The following is a 22032-nucleotide window of genomic DNA, read 5'->3' on the forward strand; positions in this document are numbered from 1 at the left end:
TCTCAGGTGAGAATTAACAAAACATAAAAAACCAGAGTATACATTTTGACTCCCCAATATAACAGCCATCCCTTAGTATCCATGGGGAGCTGGTTCCAGGACCCCCACCGATACCAGAATCAGCAGATGCTCAAGTCCCTTATGTAACATGGCATAGATGAATGAAAACAGTTGGCCCTCCAAGTCTGCGGACTCCCAACCACAGATCAAAAACAGTACAGGTATTTATTGGGGGGGGGGGGAGTCCACATATAAGTGGATCCGTGCAGCTCAAACCCGTATTACCCAAGGATCAACTATACTTCCACTAAATGTACCCCTAAACTGATCTCAAATTTTAAAGGATTCTGTTAGAAGTAACACTAAAGCATATCACCACAATTCAAAGAATGCAATAATAACTCTACTTTTTAATCTTTAAATTGAAATAGAGTAAGGTTAATATCTCCTTCTGTAAACTGATGTCCTAGTAATCTTAGAAATACTTACTTATAGTAACAAATGTCCGTCCCCACACGAGTCCACCATGGTCTGGCATTTAATGCTTCCTGAACTGAATACATGAGTGGTTGCATACCTTTGACAGAGAGACAGAAAAAGAAAATCCTTTCAAAATTTTTGAGATAAAAATTAATCTTGCCATTGTAGAAAGCAACAAATATTCAGAAAGTTAAAAGGCAACACATTTCCATTATTTTAGTATATATTTTTTAAAAATCTGAGAAATTTCTTTAAAATCTCATAAGTCAATCAATATGCTTTAATTTCCAGTTTAACTAAAATAGATTACAACTTTAAAGAGTGAAAAGTCATTAAACCTTTTCTATGTTAGATCAGTTAAAATAAAAAGGAATATACACACACACACATACACACACACACATCTTATAATAAGTGAAAGAGTAAAAAAAAAAAAGAAAATAGCTCTATAGCTCTCAGAAGATTATCTACACTGAAGAAAAAGAAAAAATGCCACCAAAATAGCATGGTTATTTTCTTCCCATACAAATGTGATTATAGCAGGGAGGAGGAGAAGGAAAGACTGTTAACAAAAATAGGATTAAATATATAGTGTATTTTCTTGGGTAGTTTTAGAAATATACTTTCCACATGAACTTTAAAATCACCTTATCCTATTTCATAAAAGAAGGTACTGGGTTTCTAACTGGAATGAAATTCATGTTAATTTTACAAATGATGATCGTTTTTGAGATGCGATTTGACTTTCCTTAAATCCTAACTTAAGATATAATCATTTTCTTAATTTTCTTGCTACAGACCATTTTGCTAAACTTATCCGGGTATCTTTTTAGTCTTTAGTTGTCTCTTGGGCTTTCTAAGTATGTAGACCATACCATTTGTAATTTAAAATATTTTATCTTTTCGTACTTATATTTACTCTTTCTACTTTTCATTTTCTATTTACAGAAATGAAACCTCCAAAATGATTCTTAATATAGTGGTAAGCAGAACTGTCTTGTTCATAATTTTAATCCAGCTGTTTTGCCATTCAATAGAATGTCAATTTTTTTTATAAATCAACTCTATCACATTTAAATAACAAAAGTGCTAACACTGAATAATTCTGATGTGCCAGACCTTGCTCTAAGCATATTTATATAACTTAAGTCACTAAATCCTCACAACAACCCTCTGTGGTAGGTGCTATGATCATTTCCATAGCTGAAGTCGTTTCTTCCATAATTCTTATTACACTTACGGATTTTAATTATTTTATCAAATGCCTTTTTAGCACCCACTAACAGAATCACATGGCTTTTCTCCTTTAATTTGTTGATGCAATAAATTATGCTGAAAGGTTTCCTAATGTGAACTCTTTGCATTCCAAGGAGATACTATTCTTTTACAGCATATGATTAGATTAGCTGAAATATCATTTAGGACTTTTGCATCTAAAAATGGTCTTTTGATTTTAATTAGCTTTACCAAGTATTGGTATAAGATTACACTAGCTTTGGAAAAATATATTAATGATAATTTACTGGAATAAAAGTAAAATCTATTTTTTAAAAGGTAAGTATCTCAGCTGCAATACCATCTCAATATAGCACCTAATACATTTCTTATTTCCTCAAGAACAGTTATAGAGTGTTCATAATCATTATATTTTATTAGTCAATTCCAGTGCTTCTATATTTTGTTTTATTTCTAGTTTTAAAAATAGTATTTCTAAAATAGTATTTAAAATAGTATTTCTAATTTTAAAAATTTTCTTCTTCTTTTGGTTTATCTTCTTTTTTTTCTAATATCTTAAGTTGGGTGCTTAGTTTACTTATTTTTAGCCTTTTTTTATTGTAAACTAGAGGCCCGGTACATGAATTCGTGCACAGGTGGGGTCCCTCAGCCTGGTCGGCAATCAGGGCTGATGGGGGCCATCTCACCCAGTCCCGATCGGGGTGATTGGGGCCAGCTGGCAGGGGCAGGGACTGTGGGAGCTTGGCTGGCCACAGAAGGTTGGCTGTGGGAGCGCACTGACCACCAGGGGGCAGCTCCTGCACTGAGCATCTGCCCCCTGGTAGTCAGTGCGCATCATAGCTACTGGCCTGTCGTCGATCGTAATGGTCGCTTCGGCTTTTATATAGACTAGAGGCCCTGTGCATGAAATTCGTGCAAGGGACTCGACCCTCGCAGACCCTCACAGCCCCAGCTGGCCCTCACAACCCTGGCTTCGTCCATAAGGTCATCTGGACAGTTATTCTGCTGTTTAGTCTAATTAGCATATTAGCTCTTTACTATATAGGATAATGCCAGTTATTAAAGGCTTTCAATTTTCCTCTGAATACCAGTTAGCTATGCCCATAAGTCTATAATGTGTAGCACTTTCTAGATCCAATTGAACCTTCTGCCACAGTGGAAATGTCCTCTACCAACACTGTCCAATCTGGCAGCCAACCACCAGGCCTGGCTATTATGCACAGAAAGTGAACTTAGAGACACTAAAGAACTGAATTTTAAATCTCTAATTAATTTAAATATTAAGTCACATATGGCAAGTCACTACTATAATGACCAGTCCAATTCTAGGTAATTTCTGGTATCAGTTTTAAATTTTCTCTCTGGGTTTTTGTTTTTAGAAGACTATTACATATTTCCAAGTACTCATTTTTGTTCGACTTGTTGTTGATTTCTACTATTTTTCATCACAGCAAGGAAATCTAAAATCTCTGGTAACTAGAGTTAATGTTGCTATACGGCTCGCTTGAAAGTTGCCAGGAGAACAGATCTGAAAAGTTCTCATCACAAGAAAAAAATTGTAACTGTGTCATAATGGGTATTAGCTAGATTTATTGTGATCATTTTGCAAGTACACAAATATCTAATTATCATGTTGCATATCTAACACTAATATGTCAATACGTTACAAGTTATATGTCAATTATATCTCAATTTATAAAAGAATTGTGGATATTAAAGCATCTTCAAGTACTTTAACTGGTTAATACACATCTATTCAGTGCTTTTGGCCCTGAATTTTTCTTTGTCTAATATTAACATTACCACTTTTGTTTCATTTTATTTGCATTTGCCTACTTTATCTCTGCCCAATTATTTTCAACTTTTCTGTCATTTAAATAACACATACACACACACAGATTCTCTTGCTCTCTTCCCACCACCCCTCCCCCAATTGTGTAATTCTCAATACATGATTTTTGAGGACATCTTACCTCATTCATTAGTAATGACAGATATACATTTCATTTCATTCCTTCCATCTTATTTTCTTTCTACTATTGATTAAATATTTCTTCTCCTTCTTTACCTTTTTATTTTACAGTTTTGGTTGCATTTCCCCACATTTCCTTTTGATTTGAAAAGTTTTCTATTGTGCTTTCCATCATAATACTTATGATTACTATTTCTCTGATACTATATAAAAATAACTAAGCAATCCCACCAAGAAAAATGAGCTTTCACTTCTTCCACGTCACTCTCTTAGAATGATTTTACTTAACACATTTTATAAATTCCAAGTCTTCTAACTTGAGACCATTTTCCTTGTTTATTCTTCCCAGAGATAGTTCAGGGGTAGCATATTTTCTGATTTCTACATACACAAAGATGCAGTTTGTTGGAAGTGACAAAAAATTACAGATTTTGCAAAAGACAGACAGCTATTTGGCTGTCTTCTCACTTCCAGCACCACAGATGAGAAGTCCAATACTAATCTAATTTTTTCACATGCAGAACAACAAGGTCATTATGAGCACGCGATCTGCAACCAGACTATCTGGGTCTGAACTCTAACTTCATCTCATCAGGTGTGTGATCCTGGGCAGATTACTGAACCACTTAACACCCGTGTCCCCTCTGTAAAATGAGTGCAACGACAGTGCTAGAATATTGGTTGTGTGGATTAAGAGCATCACATCTGTTAGCACTTAAAGAAGGTCTGGTACATGATGAATATTCAATAAATATTAGCTGCTGTTATAATCGTTAATTAACCAGTTGTTTTAAAGTGGATGTATGATAAGATTTTTGTTTTACTTGAAACTCATGTATTTCACTGGTACATAAAAGATTCCTATCTTTCTTATTTCTACCTAGGATTCAGTGAGCCATTTCAAATAGAAACAGTAACCTCCTCCAGACACACAAAATTCATAATGGTTATTTATAGCAAGGTGGAACAAGATTCAGGCTGAGGTCAAAGGGCACATTAGATTTATCTGAAATATTCTAGTTTTATAAAAGACAATGTATTCTTACATTACTTTTAAAATGATAAGTTCATTCTGGGCAGTGAAGGGAGCTACATTTGGAAATTCTGACTATGAAAACCATATGAATCAAACAGGGTGCCCCAATAATAATCAATCAAATGAGGTAACTCAGGCTGAATAAACCATAATCTACTCAATGTGATATAGAAAAGCTATCACTGAATAATTAATGTAGTCATTAGCCAAAGAATAAAACCTTGCTGTGCATAAAACAAATACACTAAGAACTTCCCATCTCGTCATATGAATATAGACCAGCTGTTCTCAACCTGTGGGTAGCAACCCCTTTGGCGGTCGAACGACCCTGTCACAGGGGTCGCCTAAGACCATCCTGTATATCAGATATTTACATTACGATTCATAACAGTAACAACATTACAATTATGAAGTAGCAACAAAAATAATGTTATGGTTGGGTCACAACATGAGGAACTGAACTGTATGAAAGGGTCACGGCATTAGGAAGGTTGAGAACCACTGGCTTAGGGGATGGGGCAATCTGTTCGCTATCAGATATTTATATTACGATTCATAATATTAGCAACATTACAATTATGAAGTAGCAACAAAAATAATGTTATGGTTGGGTCACAACATGAGGAACTGTATTTAAAGGGCCAGAAGGTTGAGAACCACTGATCTATCCATTGCCTCATTCGTTTAACAAATATCTACTGAACATGAATTAAATGCCATGGTATAAATACTGTGGTCAGCAACAGAGACACTTCTCCTGACCTTATGAAATTTACAAGCAAGTGGTAAGGGTAGGCAGAGAAGGTATTAATCATTCACACACAATAACAACATAAAGATGTAAAGAGCACCCTGAAAGGAAAAGATTACAAGGAACATTTATCAAGGGGACTAATCCAGTCTGGAGAGTCAGGGAAGACTTCCTTAGTGGAGAGATGGCTTAGCTCAACTTCACAGTATGAAATTAATTAATGTGGGCAATTTAGAATCCTACATACTAGACTCCAAAATTCTATTTTGTTGCCTGGTTCTGCAATGTTCAATTTATATATGAAAGTTGTTAAAAATCCTATTTATATGGGAGACAGTAGAGGGTGAAGGGAATGGGAGAGGAAGACAGCGTGCAAGAGTGGCAGAGAGGAAGCTGTGATGAAAGCTCCAAGTTTTACTAAAATGCAAGACTGCCATCTAGTGGTAACTTAAGCAAACCCCTTTCAATTATTGAGGGTGAGGGTAAGGGGTCATGGATTACAACAGATACAGACAGCACTATTATACAGTGTCATAAATTCTCAAGTGTAAGCTCACAAATAAGATCATTCATTTGTAAAAAAAAAAAAAAAAGAAAGAAAGAAACCTAAGTATTTAGTAGAATTTCCTTAAATATCCCCATAAAAGGACAACTTGGGGAAACAAAAGCAGCAGTAATTCAGCCTCTTTTGGGGAGAACTGCCAAAGAACAAGACCTCTTTAGGGCACCTTTGCTAAAATCCAACATTAAGTACTCCACCAACCAGTATGTCCCAATCAAGAAAAGAAAAAATATTCAAACAATAAGCTACTTTTCTAATTACTATTATTTCCTGATTTCAATCACATAGGGCAATTAAATAAATCCTTGCAGCTCAAGAAGTTCTACTGCAAATATTTTTAGTCACCAGTATCCTCTCTTAAAGTGGCTTCAAAATTAATCTGATGATAATAACATTAACTGCATAACTAGTTATAAATTCTTAAAATGTTGAATTCTTAATTTACTAAAATATTGGTCCCTTCCTTCTTCTAACTCAATTCATGTTATAACAAACCAAAATCTGCTCTATGTTGTATTAACTTAAATCTTATGATAGAGTTCCATAAAAAAAAAAATACATTACATCTACCTAACAGCTGCTTCCATAGCTTATACCAACTTCATAGTTAAATATTTACAAATATGTGGAAAGAAAAAGGAAAATCAACAGACAATTTCTTGTTAGAATCTGGGAGGAATCTATTCTAAATTTAAGGCAGATGGAGCAAGACTGAGAAAAATCCAAATATGCCTCATGATCTATTTTTTATATACATATTTTAGATTTCCACAACTCAAAGAAGTATTGCACTACACCTTGAAGTCTCTTCAAAAATAACAGATAAAGATATAATAAAGAAGTACAAGAAATAAAAAGCATAAAAAACCCAAACATATCCATTATAAAGAAAAATTTTAACAGGCTAAAAATCACATATTAAAAGGGTAAAACAACAAAATGCAAACTCTATTTACAAGAATTAAGATGCAAAGATATCAACCAAATTCAAAAGAATATTAAAATAGAATTCGGGGCAAAAGATAAATATGACTACTCTATACTGTTAAAAGGAAATATGAAAATGTGAAAAATTTCTATGTAGCAAATAATTCTGCCAGGGTTGGGGCTCGATCCCCAACAGGGGGCAACTGATAGATATTTCCCTCTCATATCAATATTTCTCTTTGTTTTCCTCTCTAAAAAATAATTCAATAAAATAAAATATATTTATATTTTTTTACAAATAAGCTTTAATACTGTAATCCTAACTCTATTAAAGAGTAAAATTGAAATTTAAAATTATGTGAATGTGAATAAATTTAGGGATAGATACGACATGCTAAACAGTACATTTTCTCTTCTCTTTCCTTCCTAAGAGAGTCTTTTAAACTGTTTTTAATTTACCAAGTTCCTATATGAAAGACCCACTGTTTAATAATCAGGGGAAAAAAAACACATTTACAGCAGGCAGGCAGATTTTAAAAATTCCACTCCTGTGAATTAGTAACTAAAAATTATATACACAAAGATTTAGTATAATGTTTATCTCAGCATTATTTAAAATAGAAGATACTATAATTAGAAATAACATAAATATCCAATAAATAAAGGTTTAAGGAGACAAATGTACTACTCTTTGTAATATTTTAAGCAATAAAATAAAAAATAAAGAAAAAGAAAGGTTTAGTAAATAAGTTACAGTTTCAGACACATTCAATGACCAGAAAAATGTTGACAATATGTTTGGTTAAAATACAGATTATGAAACTTGCATAGGTTATCAGCCCCATTTTTTAAAATAAATATATGACTATGTATACATAGACATCACATATTGCATTATTAAAATGCCTAGTAGGAAACAACAAATGTAAAAATGATTATCTCTGGATGATGCACTGTTGGTGGTTTTTATTTTCTTAACACCAATTTGTTTTCTAAATTCTCCACAAAATGAGTTTGGAAAGTGTGATACACACATAAGAATATCCAGCCCTGGACGGGTGGGAGGCTCAGTTGGTTGAGCACCATTCTGTACGCCAAAAAGTTGCAAGTTCAAATTCCCAGTTAGGGCACATACCTAGGTTGCAGTTTGATCCCTGATCAGGGCATGTATGGGAGGCAACGGATGGATATTTCTCTAATATCGATGTGATGTTTCTGTTTCTCTCTCTCTCTCTCTTTCTCTCTGTCTCTCTCTCGGCCTCTCTCTCTCTCTCTCTCTCTCTCTCTCTCTCTCTCCCTCCCTCTCTCTCTTCCTCTCTCTAAAATCTATGATCTCTCTCTAAAATCACATATCCTCAGGTGAGGATTAAAAAAAATAATAATATATAATAGGCAAGGGGTAAGGAAGAAGGAAAGTTTAAAAATAAAGAAGTCATCTATCTCACTGCTTTGTTTTAGTTGCAGAATTATATTCATTTCAAATTTAAAATGGCACTAGAGGAAGAGATTATTTTATTAATCATATAGGTGTATGGAGTTTTTAAAAACAGAAAAACATTCCAAATGTATGTTTCTAATTTAAAAAATTAAAAGAATAAAGTTTAAAGTAGTAAGAGTATTATTTTATAAAAGTGTATAAATATAGTTAGTAGAAATACCATCTACCTTACTTAGCACTACAGTTTGAAAATTATACTGATTATCATTTCAGCAACAAATATGCCTTTGTTTTATTCTTAGAGCACTCAAAATGCAATTACATTTATTTATCTTTTTCTCCTCTAAAATATTATGTTAGCATTATACTTACAAGTTAAATAGGAAAAATACAAGATTCTTTACTTGTTTTGGGTATTTTTAATAAGTCCATTAAGGTCATTTTTAAAGTTATACAAACACTTAAGGGTCAACAAACAAACATTTCTGCGAATTAGGGCATTCAATAATTAGTATTTATACCTAAAAATCAAAAATTAAGAATGTGAAATAAATTACCAAGAATATCCATACTACTATTCATGCAAATCAATATAATCATTGAGATAATCCTTAAAATTAGATCACTTAAAATTTTTAAATACTATAACGAAACCAGATATTATGCTACCTAATCTTCTTATACTTAGTACATTAAATTAGTGAATCTGACTAAAGCTTTCATGCCATACACGTAAAGTGATTAGAGTATACAATTTCCTGTTTTCCACATAAATAATGACAATGGGGAACAACCTCTTCAACTCTTGAAAGGTTCAATTTTCAGCAACGCCCCCTTAAAGAGCATCTTCATATTCATGCTTTTAACAAGTTAAAACATTTATTTGAAACAGGTAACATGGCCTCTCATTCCTTAGTTGTTAAAAGCTTTTCATCCTTACAACAAACGACTTGAGACCTCAGATTTTGAAACTTGTCAGACAAAATATATCTATAAAGAATTATTTTCTTTTACCCCAAAAGTATCAAACTAAATACTTGAAAATTGATGGTTTCCATTTTAAATGACTGATCTTAAGTTTTTACAATTATATTGTCTTCCACTGATATATTTGACTATAAAGACTGATGCCTGACAAAGAACTCTTAATTTTTTAAAAAATATTTTTATTGATTTCAGAGTGGGAATGAGAGGGAGAGAGAAATAGAAACATCAATGATGAGAGAGAATCACTGATCGGCTGCCTTCTGCAATCCCCCTGCCGGGGATCGAGCCTGCAACCAGGCATATGCCCTTGACCGGAATCAAACACAGGAACCTTCAGTTCGCAGGCCGACACTCTATACACTGAGCCAACCCGGCTAGGGCTATATTTTTTAAAGTACTGAATACATAGCCTTAACTGAGGCTATGAATTTAATATTTTTGCTGGTACAACACCAGTTTTGTTTTTGTTTTAAGTTGCCCCATGAGGAAACAGTAGAAAAAGCCAATGAAATAAAAAGCTGGTTCTTTGAAAATGTCAATAAAATTGACAAGCGTCAAGCAGGACTGACAAAGAAAAACAGAGAAGACACAAATTACTATTATCAAGAATGAAACAGGGGATATCATTGGAGATCCTGCAAACATCAAAAGGACAGCAAGGGAGCACTCTGAACAACTTACACACATTTGACAATTTAGAAGAAATGGGTCAATTCCTAAAAATACAAACTACCTCAACTCACTCAAAACAAAACAGATAATTTATATGAAAGAAACTGAATTTCTAAGTTAAAAGACTACCAAAAGAGAAATGTTCTGGCCCAAATAATTTCATTGGAGAATTCCACCAAATGTTTACGAAATCAACACTAAATCTACACAAGCTCTTCCAGAAAATAAGAAGAGGGAACATTTCCCAACTCCTTGTATAAGCTCAGTGCTGCCAGGACATACCAAAGCCACATACAGTACAAAACAAAAAGAAAATTATTGCTCAATATCCCTCCTAAAGAGAAATGTAAAAATTCTTCACAAAATATTAGCAATTATACACAGTGACCAAGAGGGGTTTATTACATGGATAAAAAAGGTTGGCTCAATATTCTAAAACCAATGTGACATGTCATATTAATAGGCTAAAGAAGAAAAATCACATGATCATATCAACTAATGCAGAAAAGCACATGACAAAATTCAACACCCATTTACAATAAAAAGTCTCAGAAAACTAGTAATAGAAACTTCCTCAAGTAGACTTAAAAAATGTACAGAAAACTACAACTAACATCATACTGAATGGTGAACTCTGAAGGAGTAGCGCAGGCTTTGTGGTGAAGGAAGTGCCCTGTATCTTGATTGTGGGCACAGTTACAGTGATAAAACAGCACAGAATTATGCACCCATGTTTTACCAATGTCAGATCCTGGCTTTGATATTGGACTACAGCTATATATGATGTAATCACTGGAGGAATCTTAGTGAAGTGAACTTGGAACCTTTCCACAACTTCTATAATTTTTAACTTTCTATGAATCTATTCAAAATAAAAAGTTTAAAAAGATTGCTTTCTGCAATTCTCTTCTAGATGAACTGACATGAGTAACCTGAGCAGCATACATGATACATTTATAGTGGCATTTAATTTGGATGAAATCAACCATACTCATTACATTTTAATGAGTATCCACACAACGATAACTCTTGTTACTAACAATGCAAAGCTTAGTCTATGTCAAATTTTGCATAATAAACATCTGAATTTTGAGAACCAGAGAAAACAAAAGAACACAAACTTTTTTTTAAGTTAGCAATTTTTTAATTATCTATCCCTTGGATATGATGCCTGCGTCCCTCTAAGTTGGAGGAAAAAAACAGTCTTACCATAATTAAACTGACTGTTGGACTTTTCACAGTTAATGATGTTAAACCTGTAAGCAACACCTGGCCGCATTCCACTGACTTCAAAGTAAAACCACTGATGATAATGATTACTATTTATATCCGAGTTCAAAATAAGATCATATTCATTTCTGAAAATAGAAAATGAAGAAATCTGATGAAAATGAGAAAAGTATCTATGCACATACAAAATGAGAAAACTTTAAATGACTTACTTTCTAATTTGAATTACTTTGCGCAGATTCCCAGATTCAAATTTGGAGTTAAACTTCAAAATATCTCCTTCTTCTGGAATGATGTAACTAAATAAAAATTTTAAAGTAAGTATAATAAAATACATTGCCTTTAAGCAGGTAAGCAATAATAAATATAAAAACACACTACAGATTAAAAATACACCATTATCACCTCACCTTCCTCATTATTTTGAAACCAAAAAACATAACCAACACAAGCAAAATACAAACTCTGGCTAATACTTATACACAAAAACATTATAATTACAAGTAGAGATTTGTTCCTACATTGATAGCAAATGTTAATAAAAATAAGAATTTGTGCCTCAGTGAATAAGTGTCATTTCTAAATATGTACTAATAATCATATTAAAAAGGCCAGACGTACTTTTTAAAATGCATAAGACCTGTTCTTAGTACTAATAATTCTAACTAAGCAGTTCTGAAGCAAAATATTGTTTTAAATTGAGATAACTACATTATCTATTATCTTCTAATACCCAGAAAGATGAAAATATTATCCTCATTTTACATACTCATTACTTTAGTAAATACTTACTGAGCACCTACAAGATGCCAGATACTCTTTTTGTTACTTGTCTATTTCCCTAAATGAATACAAATTCTTGCTGTTCTGGAGACTACATTTAATAGGGGAAAACTCCAAATAGCTCAAAGATTTTGTTCAAAATCATTTCAGTTAAAAATATGCCACACTAAGGATTCTTGTTCTTACCACATCTGTCTGGTCTGACACAGAATTACAAATGTTGAAATAACTAAGAGAGATAAATAAGGAGATCTGTTTTTTATTTTTAAGAATATCATTTCAACTTCAGTCATTATCCTTTAATAAAAGTCTTTGAAAAGTGCTTTATTGCATAACCAATGGACATAAGACACTGGGGAACAGGGGAGGCTAGGGGACTGTCTAGGGTGGGGGGGAAAAATGGACACATATGTAATACCCTTTGTAATAAAAAATAAAATTTAAAAAAAAAATTCAGACTAAAAAAAAAAAAAAGTGCTTTATTTCCTCCAAATAAGACCAGGAAAATGTGAAATTTTCCAAAATTATTAGAATGTTAAAGGGGAGGGAAAAATCCAGTGAGGGCTAATTAAATTTCTCATTTGAGGATGCAAATGACTGAATAATAGTCACATTCGTAATTTGTAATTTTCTTTTATTTACTTTTTTTAAAAAGTATTTTTTTATTGATTTTTTACAGAGAGGAAGGGAGAGAGATAGTTAGAAACATCGATGAAAGAGAAACATCGATCAGCTGCCTCCTGCACATCTCCTATTGGGGATGTGCCCGCAACCAAGGTACATGCCCTCGACCGGAATCGAACCTGGGACCTTTCAGTCGCAGGCCGACGCTCTATCCACTAAGCCAAACCAGTTTCGGCCATTTATTTACTTTTATATAAACCCTAAAATGTTTGATAGTAGTGATAATCCTAAACTGCAAATGACACTACCACATCAAGCATCACAAACAGTTAGGCAAGTAATTTCAAGATCTGAAACAGATTATAAACAATAAGAGACAACAGAGCATAGCAGGGACTGTGGAGAATTAGCAAACTTGTATTCCTTCTGAAGGGGATGGTAACTTATTGTCCTGAGAATATGAAAGCTAAATATTACAGGACAAAATTAAAGAATTTCATATGACATCTCCACTCTCTTAAGTGGAAGTAATTTTAATTTTTTAAAAACAGCATCAATTTGTGACCTTTACCTTATTAAATCCATTAAAAGTCCACCTAAGAACAAACAAAAGCTTGCAATATATTCAATTTAAATAGATAAACATGATTTTATTACTACATTATCATTATATCCCTGCTAAAAGCTGAAAGTGTAGTGACAGTAAACTAGGTGGAAGTTAAAAGATAACCTTTATCTTTTAAAAATAACACTGAAGTTTTACAGTAAAAATGAAACTACTAAAAGTAAAACAAAGCCAAACCAAAAAAAATCGGACTTACTTTGGGTTATCTAAGTCATATACCACTCGATCTATGATATCACTCTGATGTATTAGCCTCTCAATATCTTGGGCAATTTTTGTCCTGAAATCATAAAAGAGACATTTGACCAAAATTTGCTGATATATGCCACGGCACAACTTTCTCCAAATTAAGTTTTGGATAAAAATAAAGTATAAAACTATAAAAATTTCTTAAAGATGACCATTCCTCTATATATATTTTGTGTACGAAAAAAATTATCACTATATAACAAGACAAAAGTCAGTATTTTTAAAGTCTGAGTTCAAGAAAATAACCATGTAGAATACAGTTACAAGCCCAATAGTTTTTTTTAAAATCTTGAATGTCTATTATGCCTTATTTCATAGAAATTGTGTTGACCCACTCTCTAGCCCTTAGACAAATAATTTTGTATTACATAATAGTAGCATTATTAGAAGCAGTAAAGATCTGAAAAGCCAGAGATTATATAAGAAAGAGATTTTTAAAACCCACCCTCACTGGTATGTAGCTAAAATGCAGTTGGGAACTGGCCTGCACATTCTGCAGAGTCCATTCTCTCTTCTACAGCTGGAGAGGAAATGTGCAGGGGAGGCAAACACTTGTGTCGGGAAGCGGAAGGCGGTCCCTGCAGCTCCAGGATTCTCTAGGCCTGACCTTCCCCTGACTCAGTCCAACAAAATAGACACCAACTTACTGGAAAATTCCTAAAATCCCTGCCACTGTCCTAGAAGATTCAGCCACACAGAGACACCACCATCTTCCCATCAATATTCAAGCCAAGGAACACAACAGTCACCAAAAGTGGTACCAAACTGTAGCTGAAACAGAATAGATCTGGATCAGAAAGCCAGGGGCCTGGAACTGCAGGTAGATTGGTCACGAAAGCCATGGTGGGAAGGTGCCTGCTGGTGTTAGTTAATATATAGCTACTTCTCAGAGTAGAGAAGTTGGTCTGAGAGGGATGTTTCAAGATCCCCAGGGATGCTTGGAACCAGAGATAGTACCTAACCCTACATGAGTTTTCTTCTGTACATACACACCTAGGATAAAGTTTGGTTTATAAAGTAGGCACAGTAAGAGACCGACAACAATAACTCATAATAGCTGCAGCTGTGCTGTGTGAAGGCCATTCCAGCACTCCAAGAAGCCAGCTGCCTCTGGATGGTGCAGTCTGTGATACAAGCAGCAGGTGGCAAGGAGCGGCCCACTCCCACACACCCTCCCCAGCAAAGTCAGTCCCTTCCTGATGCTCTGTGATTCCATGACGTGGTCAGGTGCATTATGCCGGTTTCATTTAAATAAGTAATGAGCTTAGAAAAGAAACAAACTAAGCTCCAAAGGACAATTTCAAAACAATGTAAAATTCCCAACCCAGGATAAAAATTAGAGTAACTTTAATCCAGAGTAGTTTTCTTTCTAAATAACCAGTTTTTGTAAGTGTGCCTCATATTTTGACAATGGTCTCGTTTAGAAGGAAGAAGGCATCTGCAGCTCACCTTTGTACACCATAAGGCCTTTCTAAAATAGGCTCTTTGAATGGAGGCGGAATGTGACCAAAATAATCGGGATAAGCCACCTCTGAATATTCTGGGACCGACTTCGTATTTTTCACAATCTCAATGTAGAGGTCTGAGTCGTGGAGTGTTGGTCTATCAGAGACTTCAACTGATACTTGTTCCACTGATGAAGCAGACTCAGTATCTTCGTCATCCTCGATTTCGACTCCAGTGCAGCAAAGCTTCCCCAGCTGAACTGTTCTTCCCTCAAACAGAACGTTTCCACAAGCAGCCACGTGTGGGCACGCTTTAGAGCACGTAACTACGGTAAGAGGGAGGCTGTAGTCCTTCCTCATTCCTGCAGTAAAACCTGGAGCTGTTTGAGAAGGAATATTCTGCAATGTAATTCGGTCCAAGGCCCTCACAATATCATTGTTTAAGCCATGGACTGATGAAATAGTTCTATTTTGATCACCTAGCGGTTGCTGTAATGTTCTATCATTATCTTTAATATCTTCTTTTGCCAGATCCATAAAGCTAGGTTTCTTATCACCTTCATCTCCTAGGGGAGACACATTCTCCTTCATTACAACTCCTTTTCTGAAATTGCCTGAATTCCCAGCTGCTTCCTCTCCTGCTGTAGGCACAACAATTGGACCACGTACTTTTCCCTCAAATACTAAAGGCTTTGGTTCTTTGGAGATTAAGTCATAGTCCTTTGAAAATAAAAAACATGTTTAATCTTTTATCTCTAAATATTAAAATGTATTAACAAAACTAAGGCCATATTCATTTTATATGCTGCTTCAGAAACCTAAAATTTTAAAGATGGATAAGACAGTATATTTTAATCTTGCTAGCAAAAGACACAGTACAGGGAGGGGCAAAAGTAGGTTTATAGTTGTTCGTATGGAAAATAATACAATAATTAATAAATAATAATCCAATAAACTCTGTGTTTCACATACAACTGTAAATCTATTTTTGCCCCATCTTGTATTTAACTACAACAAAATCCATTACACTTATTTTACTTTTTCTATTACAAAAATAATGCCTATACATAACAAAAACATGAGAAACTTAGAAAAGTAAAAAACATCAAAATCCTCTTAAAGAAAACACAAATTGTTATTCTCTAATTCAACAAATATTTACAAGTGTCTGTTTTGTGTCAAGCACTGCTTCAGGAACTTAAGACCCATCACTTGAAAAACAGAAAACAACTCTTCCCTTTTGCAGCTTACATTCTTCTAAGGACAAAGGAGAGAGGGCTGTCAATACAAGTAATAAACATGTTATAAATATATTTCATGGAATATTATAAGGATAAAGTGTTAATAGCAAAAAAGAGGGGGGGTGGAGTGGTGGGTGCTGGGTGGAGGGGAGGAAAGTGGGGGGAAACAGAGACTTCTGTAATAGTATCAACAATAAAAATAAAGAAAAAATAAACAAACAGGTACCAGGGAAATAACCAAAATTAATTTAACTACATTAATATTTTTTAAAACCTTTTAAGTCTTAAAGATGAAGACAATTAACCTAATAAAAGAGAAACATGCAAATTGACCATACCTTCACTATGCCCCAAGCCACACCCACCAGCCAATCAGAGTGACTATATGCAAATTAACCCAACTAAGACGGCAGCCAGCAGCCATGGAGCTGGAGGAAGCAGGATGCTTGGTTGCCCCGGAGATGGAGGAAGCCAAGCTTCCCGCCTGCCCTGGCCGGCTGTGGCCTCCACTAAAGGCAACAAAGTTTCAATTACAGAAGATAAATAAATCCCAGATACCTGCTTCCAGCCAGCCTCCACTGGGAGCTTGGGTGGCTGGGGGGCCATGGCCAGCCTGCAAACAGCCATCAGCCCCTCACCCAGGCTGGCCACACCCTCATGGGGTGAGGGTCTCCACTGGGGGACTTGGCAGCCTGCCAACAGCCATCAGCCACTCACCCAGACTGACCACGCATCCCAGTAGGACCACCACCCTGAAGGGGGTGTGGCCAGCCTGAAAATGGCCCTCAGCCCCTCACCCAGGCTGGCCAGGGACCCCAGTGGGGACCCCCCCCCCTGAAGGGGCTGTAGCCAGCCTGCAGCCAGCCATCAGCCCCTCACCCAGGCTGGCCACACCCTTATGGGGTGAGGGTCCCTGCTGGGGGTCTTGGCCAGCCTGCAAACAGCCATCAGCCCCTCACCCAGGTTGGCCAAACCCCCCAGGGGGGACCCCCACCCTGAAATGGCTGTGGCCAGCCTGCAAACAGCCATCAGCCACTCACCCAGGCTGGCCAGGCACCCCAACAGGACCCCCCTTCCTGAAGGGGGTGTGGCCAACCTGAAAACAGCCCTCAGTCCCTCATCCAGGCTGGCCAGGCACCACAGTGGGACCCCCACCCTGATCCAAAACACCCTTCAGGGCAAACCAGCCAGCCCCCACCCATGCACCAGGCATATAATAAAAGGGTAATATGCAAATTGACCCTAACAGCAGAACAACTGGGAATGACTGGTCACTATGACACACACTGACCACCAGGGGGCAGATGCTCAATGCAGGAGCTGCCCCCTGGTGGTCAGTGCGCTCCCACAGGGGGAGCTCTGCTCAGCCACAAGCCAGGCTGACAGCTGCCAGAACAGCAATGATGGCAGGAGCCTCTCCCGCCTCCTCAGCAGCGCTAAGGATGTCCGACTACAGGTTAGGCCTACTCCCTGCTGGCAAGTGCACTTCCTCCAAGGGCTCCTGGGCTGCCAGAGGGATGTCTGACTGCCAGCTTAGGCCCGATCCCCCGAGGGGTCCCAGACTGCGAGAGGGCACAGGCCGGGCTGAGGGACACCCCTTCCGCGAGTGCACAAATTTTTGTGCACTGGGCCTCTAGTATCTTCATAATGATAAAAAGTTCAAAAGGAAATCAATTTACATTCATATATAGAAATTAATAAGCCTCAAAATATATTTTAAAAACTGATAGACCTGCTAAAAGAGAGACACATTCACAATCACAGAAATTTCTAAAATATTTTGCACAGTAATTGACAGCATGAGAATAAAACTCCATAAAAACAGAAAAGAAGTTTTCAACATGATTAACAATCTTTTCCTAATAGGCATATAACCACAGGAGACAAGGACACAAGAAATTGTAACAAAATTTGACCATATTTAAAACTATAAAATAAGCCTCAAAAATGTGAAAGAATTATAAGAATAAAGAACTGTGTCCTATTATCCTGCAACAATATGCTAGAAATCAATAAAAAAATGGAAATTAAAAAGCCAGCTTTAACATTACCAATGAATCAAAGAAAAAAATAATGAAAATAAAGTTTCAAAATAAAAATTATAAAAATGCTGAAAATCAATACTTATGTGATATAGCTAAAACAGTAATTAGAATAAAATTTATCACCTAAGAATGTAAATGTTAGAAAAGAAAGGCTGAAAAGAACTAGATGCCTATCTTAACATGGTAATATACACAAAAATATAATTTATAAAAGAACAAAAATTGAAAAAAATCAAGACATGGCAGTGTAAGTATATTATATTACTTAGAAATATGGGGATTAACTTCAAAAACATGCTAAAAGTGACTGTAGGAAATATCAGGTGGGAAAGAGACAATAGTTTCCCTCATTAAACTACACAAAACTGTTTGGCTCTTAAAACTCTGCCCACGTATAACTTTAATAAAAATTTAAAACCACCCTAACCAGTTTGGCTCAGTGAATAGAGCATCAGCCAGTGGACGGAAGGGTCTTTGGTTCAATTCTCATGAGGGGCACATACCTCCACTGCAGGCCCTATCTCCACTTGGGGCACATGCAGGAGGCAAGCAATCTATGTTTCTCTCTGTGTGTCTCTCCCCGTCCCTTCCACTCTCTCTAAAAATCAATTTAAAAATATCCTCAGGTGAGGATTGACGACAAAAAATTTTTAATAAAAATTTAAAACCAAATTAAAAAGGGAAAAAAGAAATAAAAATAAAACAGAACAAAAGTTCATATGGTAGATATCATCACGCTACTACAGATATATGAAAAATGAGCTGTGAAAATGCAGAATTTTGACACCTCCCATATTCTGCCATCAAGAAACAAAAGCAAATAAAACTATAATTGTCACTATGAATAAATAATCATGGCCTTTAAAGCATGGTAAGTTCTCCTCAAAAGTCTGTTGATAATTACTTTAATAATTCCATATGTTGCCTTCAAATGCATTCATTTTGCCTCCCTCTGGCTATGAATAAGAGACTTAGCACATCTGGACACAAAGTGGGTGGTGTTCAGGACTCAAACAAACACATCAAGTAATTTTCACCTTTACTAGTTGACATGCAAATCAAAGAGAAAAACATCATAATATTAATTTCATTTATGTTTACTATCCCATGATCTGCCGGTATTTGGTATGATGATGGCTAAAAAAAAACCTTTCAAACACTTCCTATCTAGAACCAACCAATATAGTTCTTTCTAATATAATTGTATTCATTTTAGAGAGAAAGGAAGGGAGACGGAGGGAGAGAGAAAGACAGAAACATTGATTGGCTGTATTGAGTTGCAACCTGGGAAATGTGCCCTGACCAGGAATCAAACAGGTGACCTTTTGGTGTACAGGATGACGCCTAACCAACTGAGCCACACCGGCCAGGGCTCCAACCAATATTTTTAATTCTCAAAAGTATATCATTTAAGTACCACTGCCTATATGTACTTCCAACACAGACTTCAAAAAATAGAGATGCAGCGGTTCTCAACCTGTGGGCCGCGACCCCTTTGGAGGTTGAACGACCCTTTCACAGGGGTCGCCTAAGACCATCCTGTATATCAGATATTTACATTATGATTCATAACAGTAGCAACATTACAGTTATGAAGTAGCAACGAAAATAATTTTATGGTTGGGTCACAACAAGAGGAACTGTATTTAAAGGGCCAGAAGGCTGAGAACCACTGAACTAAGGGGCGGGGGGGCAATGGGGGGATAAGGACACATATGAAATACCTTAATCAATAAAAAAAAAAAAAATAGAGGCTAGAGTATTTGAACAGCACATTCTTCTACCTAAAATTGAGATAGTCAAGTATCATTTGAAATGATTTCCCAATTATGTAAATAAAAGATACGTGCTATTTCCTGTAGCATATGCTATAGAAATAGAACTAACTCCTCTACATAAAACTTTCTGGCAAAATAGAGGATATGTTAATAATTATGTGCTATCTGAAGTATTTGAAGTAGTTTCTTTTTATTAAACACAGTAAAATGGAATCCTCACTTGGGAAAAAGGATTTTCAGAGGTCTCTCACTTAGACAAACCTGTCTTTACCAAGTGACCATGGACACAGCAAGTCAGACCAAAAATAGGAATCTGCTCTTGGAGCAGCCAAACCGAAGGGCAAGTTGGCCACCTGTTCATAGCTACTAAGCAAGAAACCATCAAGGGTAGTCTATCTATGTGATGAACGAAAAGACGGACATACAAGAAGACCTCGTCATTGTAGCCTACAACAAAAAAGAACTGGCTTGTGAAAGAATGAGAATCAAAATCCTGGCCTTCACACCCATTAAAAAATAACCTCTATTCCTATAATTTTCAATCACATTATATAGTTCTCATGTGCACACAGGGAAGAAATTAATTATTTCTTCACACAATAATCAATTTCTTCCCCCAAATCCCTTTCACATATTTTTCTACTTTGAGTTAGCAGTATTTCTTACTTCTGTGGTTTTATTTTTAAATGGTTCTTATACTGGTCACAAAAGTATTAACAGAGCAGCCAGAATACTTCCTGTAGGTTGATTGTAAGAAAACCAACCTGTATCCTTTCCCAAGTGCCTCTTCTTATTTTCTTTGTCTCTTTTTGACAAATAACCTCTCTTTCATTCCTGCCCTTTTTTTAGCACCCCTGATTTCAGAGTAACTTTCCATACCTCAGACCTATGGAGGGAACCAACATTAGGGAAAGGGGAAGGAGAACAATTTGCTGCTCCTTCTACTGCAGCCAGAGTTCATGAGTTCTCAGAGAAAAACCTGAATAATCAGAACTGAGAAATGTAAACATTAGCTAGTAAGTACTTCTCTTTTTCTTATTTCTACATATGACTGCACATTAAAATCTTTTTCTTTAAGCGACTGGAAATTAAGTGAATGGAATTTAGGGGCATGGAGGTTTGGAGCAAGAGCTAAATAAGTCTGAGATTATCTGATTCAAACCCTTTATTTCACAGTTTAAGATCCTAGGCAATTTCAGATTTATTCAAGGACCCACCACAAGTGAGCAGCACAGTTAAGAATAAGAAACTAGATCTACCAAGTGCTATCATTCAATCAGCTTTACTTGCTGTGTAATCCAGGCTGAATAACTGTATTCCAGTAAATAACTGAGTTTAAGAAATATTAACAAGTCATTCTCCCTATGAACCAACTTCAATTTTAAAGACTTCGAGTTGCTTTCCTCTCTCCCGAACATTCCACAATTATACAATGACCTTCAGGAAAAGAAATTCAGCACGCATAGACTATACATATTTTAAATTCAGCAGCTTCTTAGCTCTCATCTCCCCTTAGTTGAACAAAACTGATATAAAGAAGACTTTAAAATAAGATTTTTTAAATACTACTTTAAAGAATATTTTTAAAGAGTAAAAAACTGTCAATTAAAGTGATAAACCAAAGTGATGAAAAAATTAAAAATCTAGTCCAACAGTTAAATGAGCTAGTTCAGTGGTCAGCAAACTGCGGCTTGCGAGCCACATGTGGCTCTTTGGCCTCTTGAGTGTGGCTCTTCCACAAAATACTGACTTCTGCGTATGGGCCACGAAGTTTCAATCACACCGTACATGCCCGCCCGCACGTTGTATTTTGTGGAAGAGCCACATTCAAGGGGCCAAAGAGCTGCATGTGGCTCGCGAGCCATAGTTTGCCAACCACTGAGCTAGTTCCCTCATTTTATAGATAAGCAATTTATACCCAGAATGTTAAAGTAATTGTCCAATGTCACTC

The 22032-nt window shown here is 35.8% G+C and overlaps 1 protein-coding gene across 6 annotated transcripts in view; it reads right to left on the bottom strand.

Annotated features, from left to right (window-relative positions):
• The window catches only part of AGTPBP1 (ATP/GTP binding protein 1), a 90339-nt gene that overhangs the window by 33072 nt on the left and 35235 nt on the right, over positions 1-22032 (bottom strand). For all 6 annotated transcript variants that reach the window (XM_015561152.1, XM_015561151.1, XM_015561153.1 and 3 more), the window contains 5 exons: positions 15022-15737; positions 13520-13603; positions 11504-11590; positions 11271-11419; positions 490-577 (listed from right to left, as the gene is read on the bottom strand). In XM_015561152.1, coding sequence (XP_015416638.1) covers positions 490-577; positions 11271-11419; positions 11504-11590; positions 13520-13603; positions 15022-15737 — 1124 coding nt within the window. The remainder of the gene's footprint in view (positions 1-489; positions 578-11270; positions 11420-11503; positions 11591-13519; positions 13604-15021; positions 15738-22032) is intronic.

This window comes from Myotis davidii, unplaced genomic scaffold, assembly GCF_000327345.1.
Source record: "Myotis davidii unplaced genomic scaffold, ASM32734v1 scaffold556, whole genome shotgun sequence".
Taxonomy (NCBI): Eukaryota; Metazoa; Chordata; class Mammalia; order Chiroptera; family Vespertilionidae; genus Myotis; species Myotis davidii.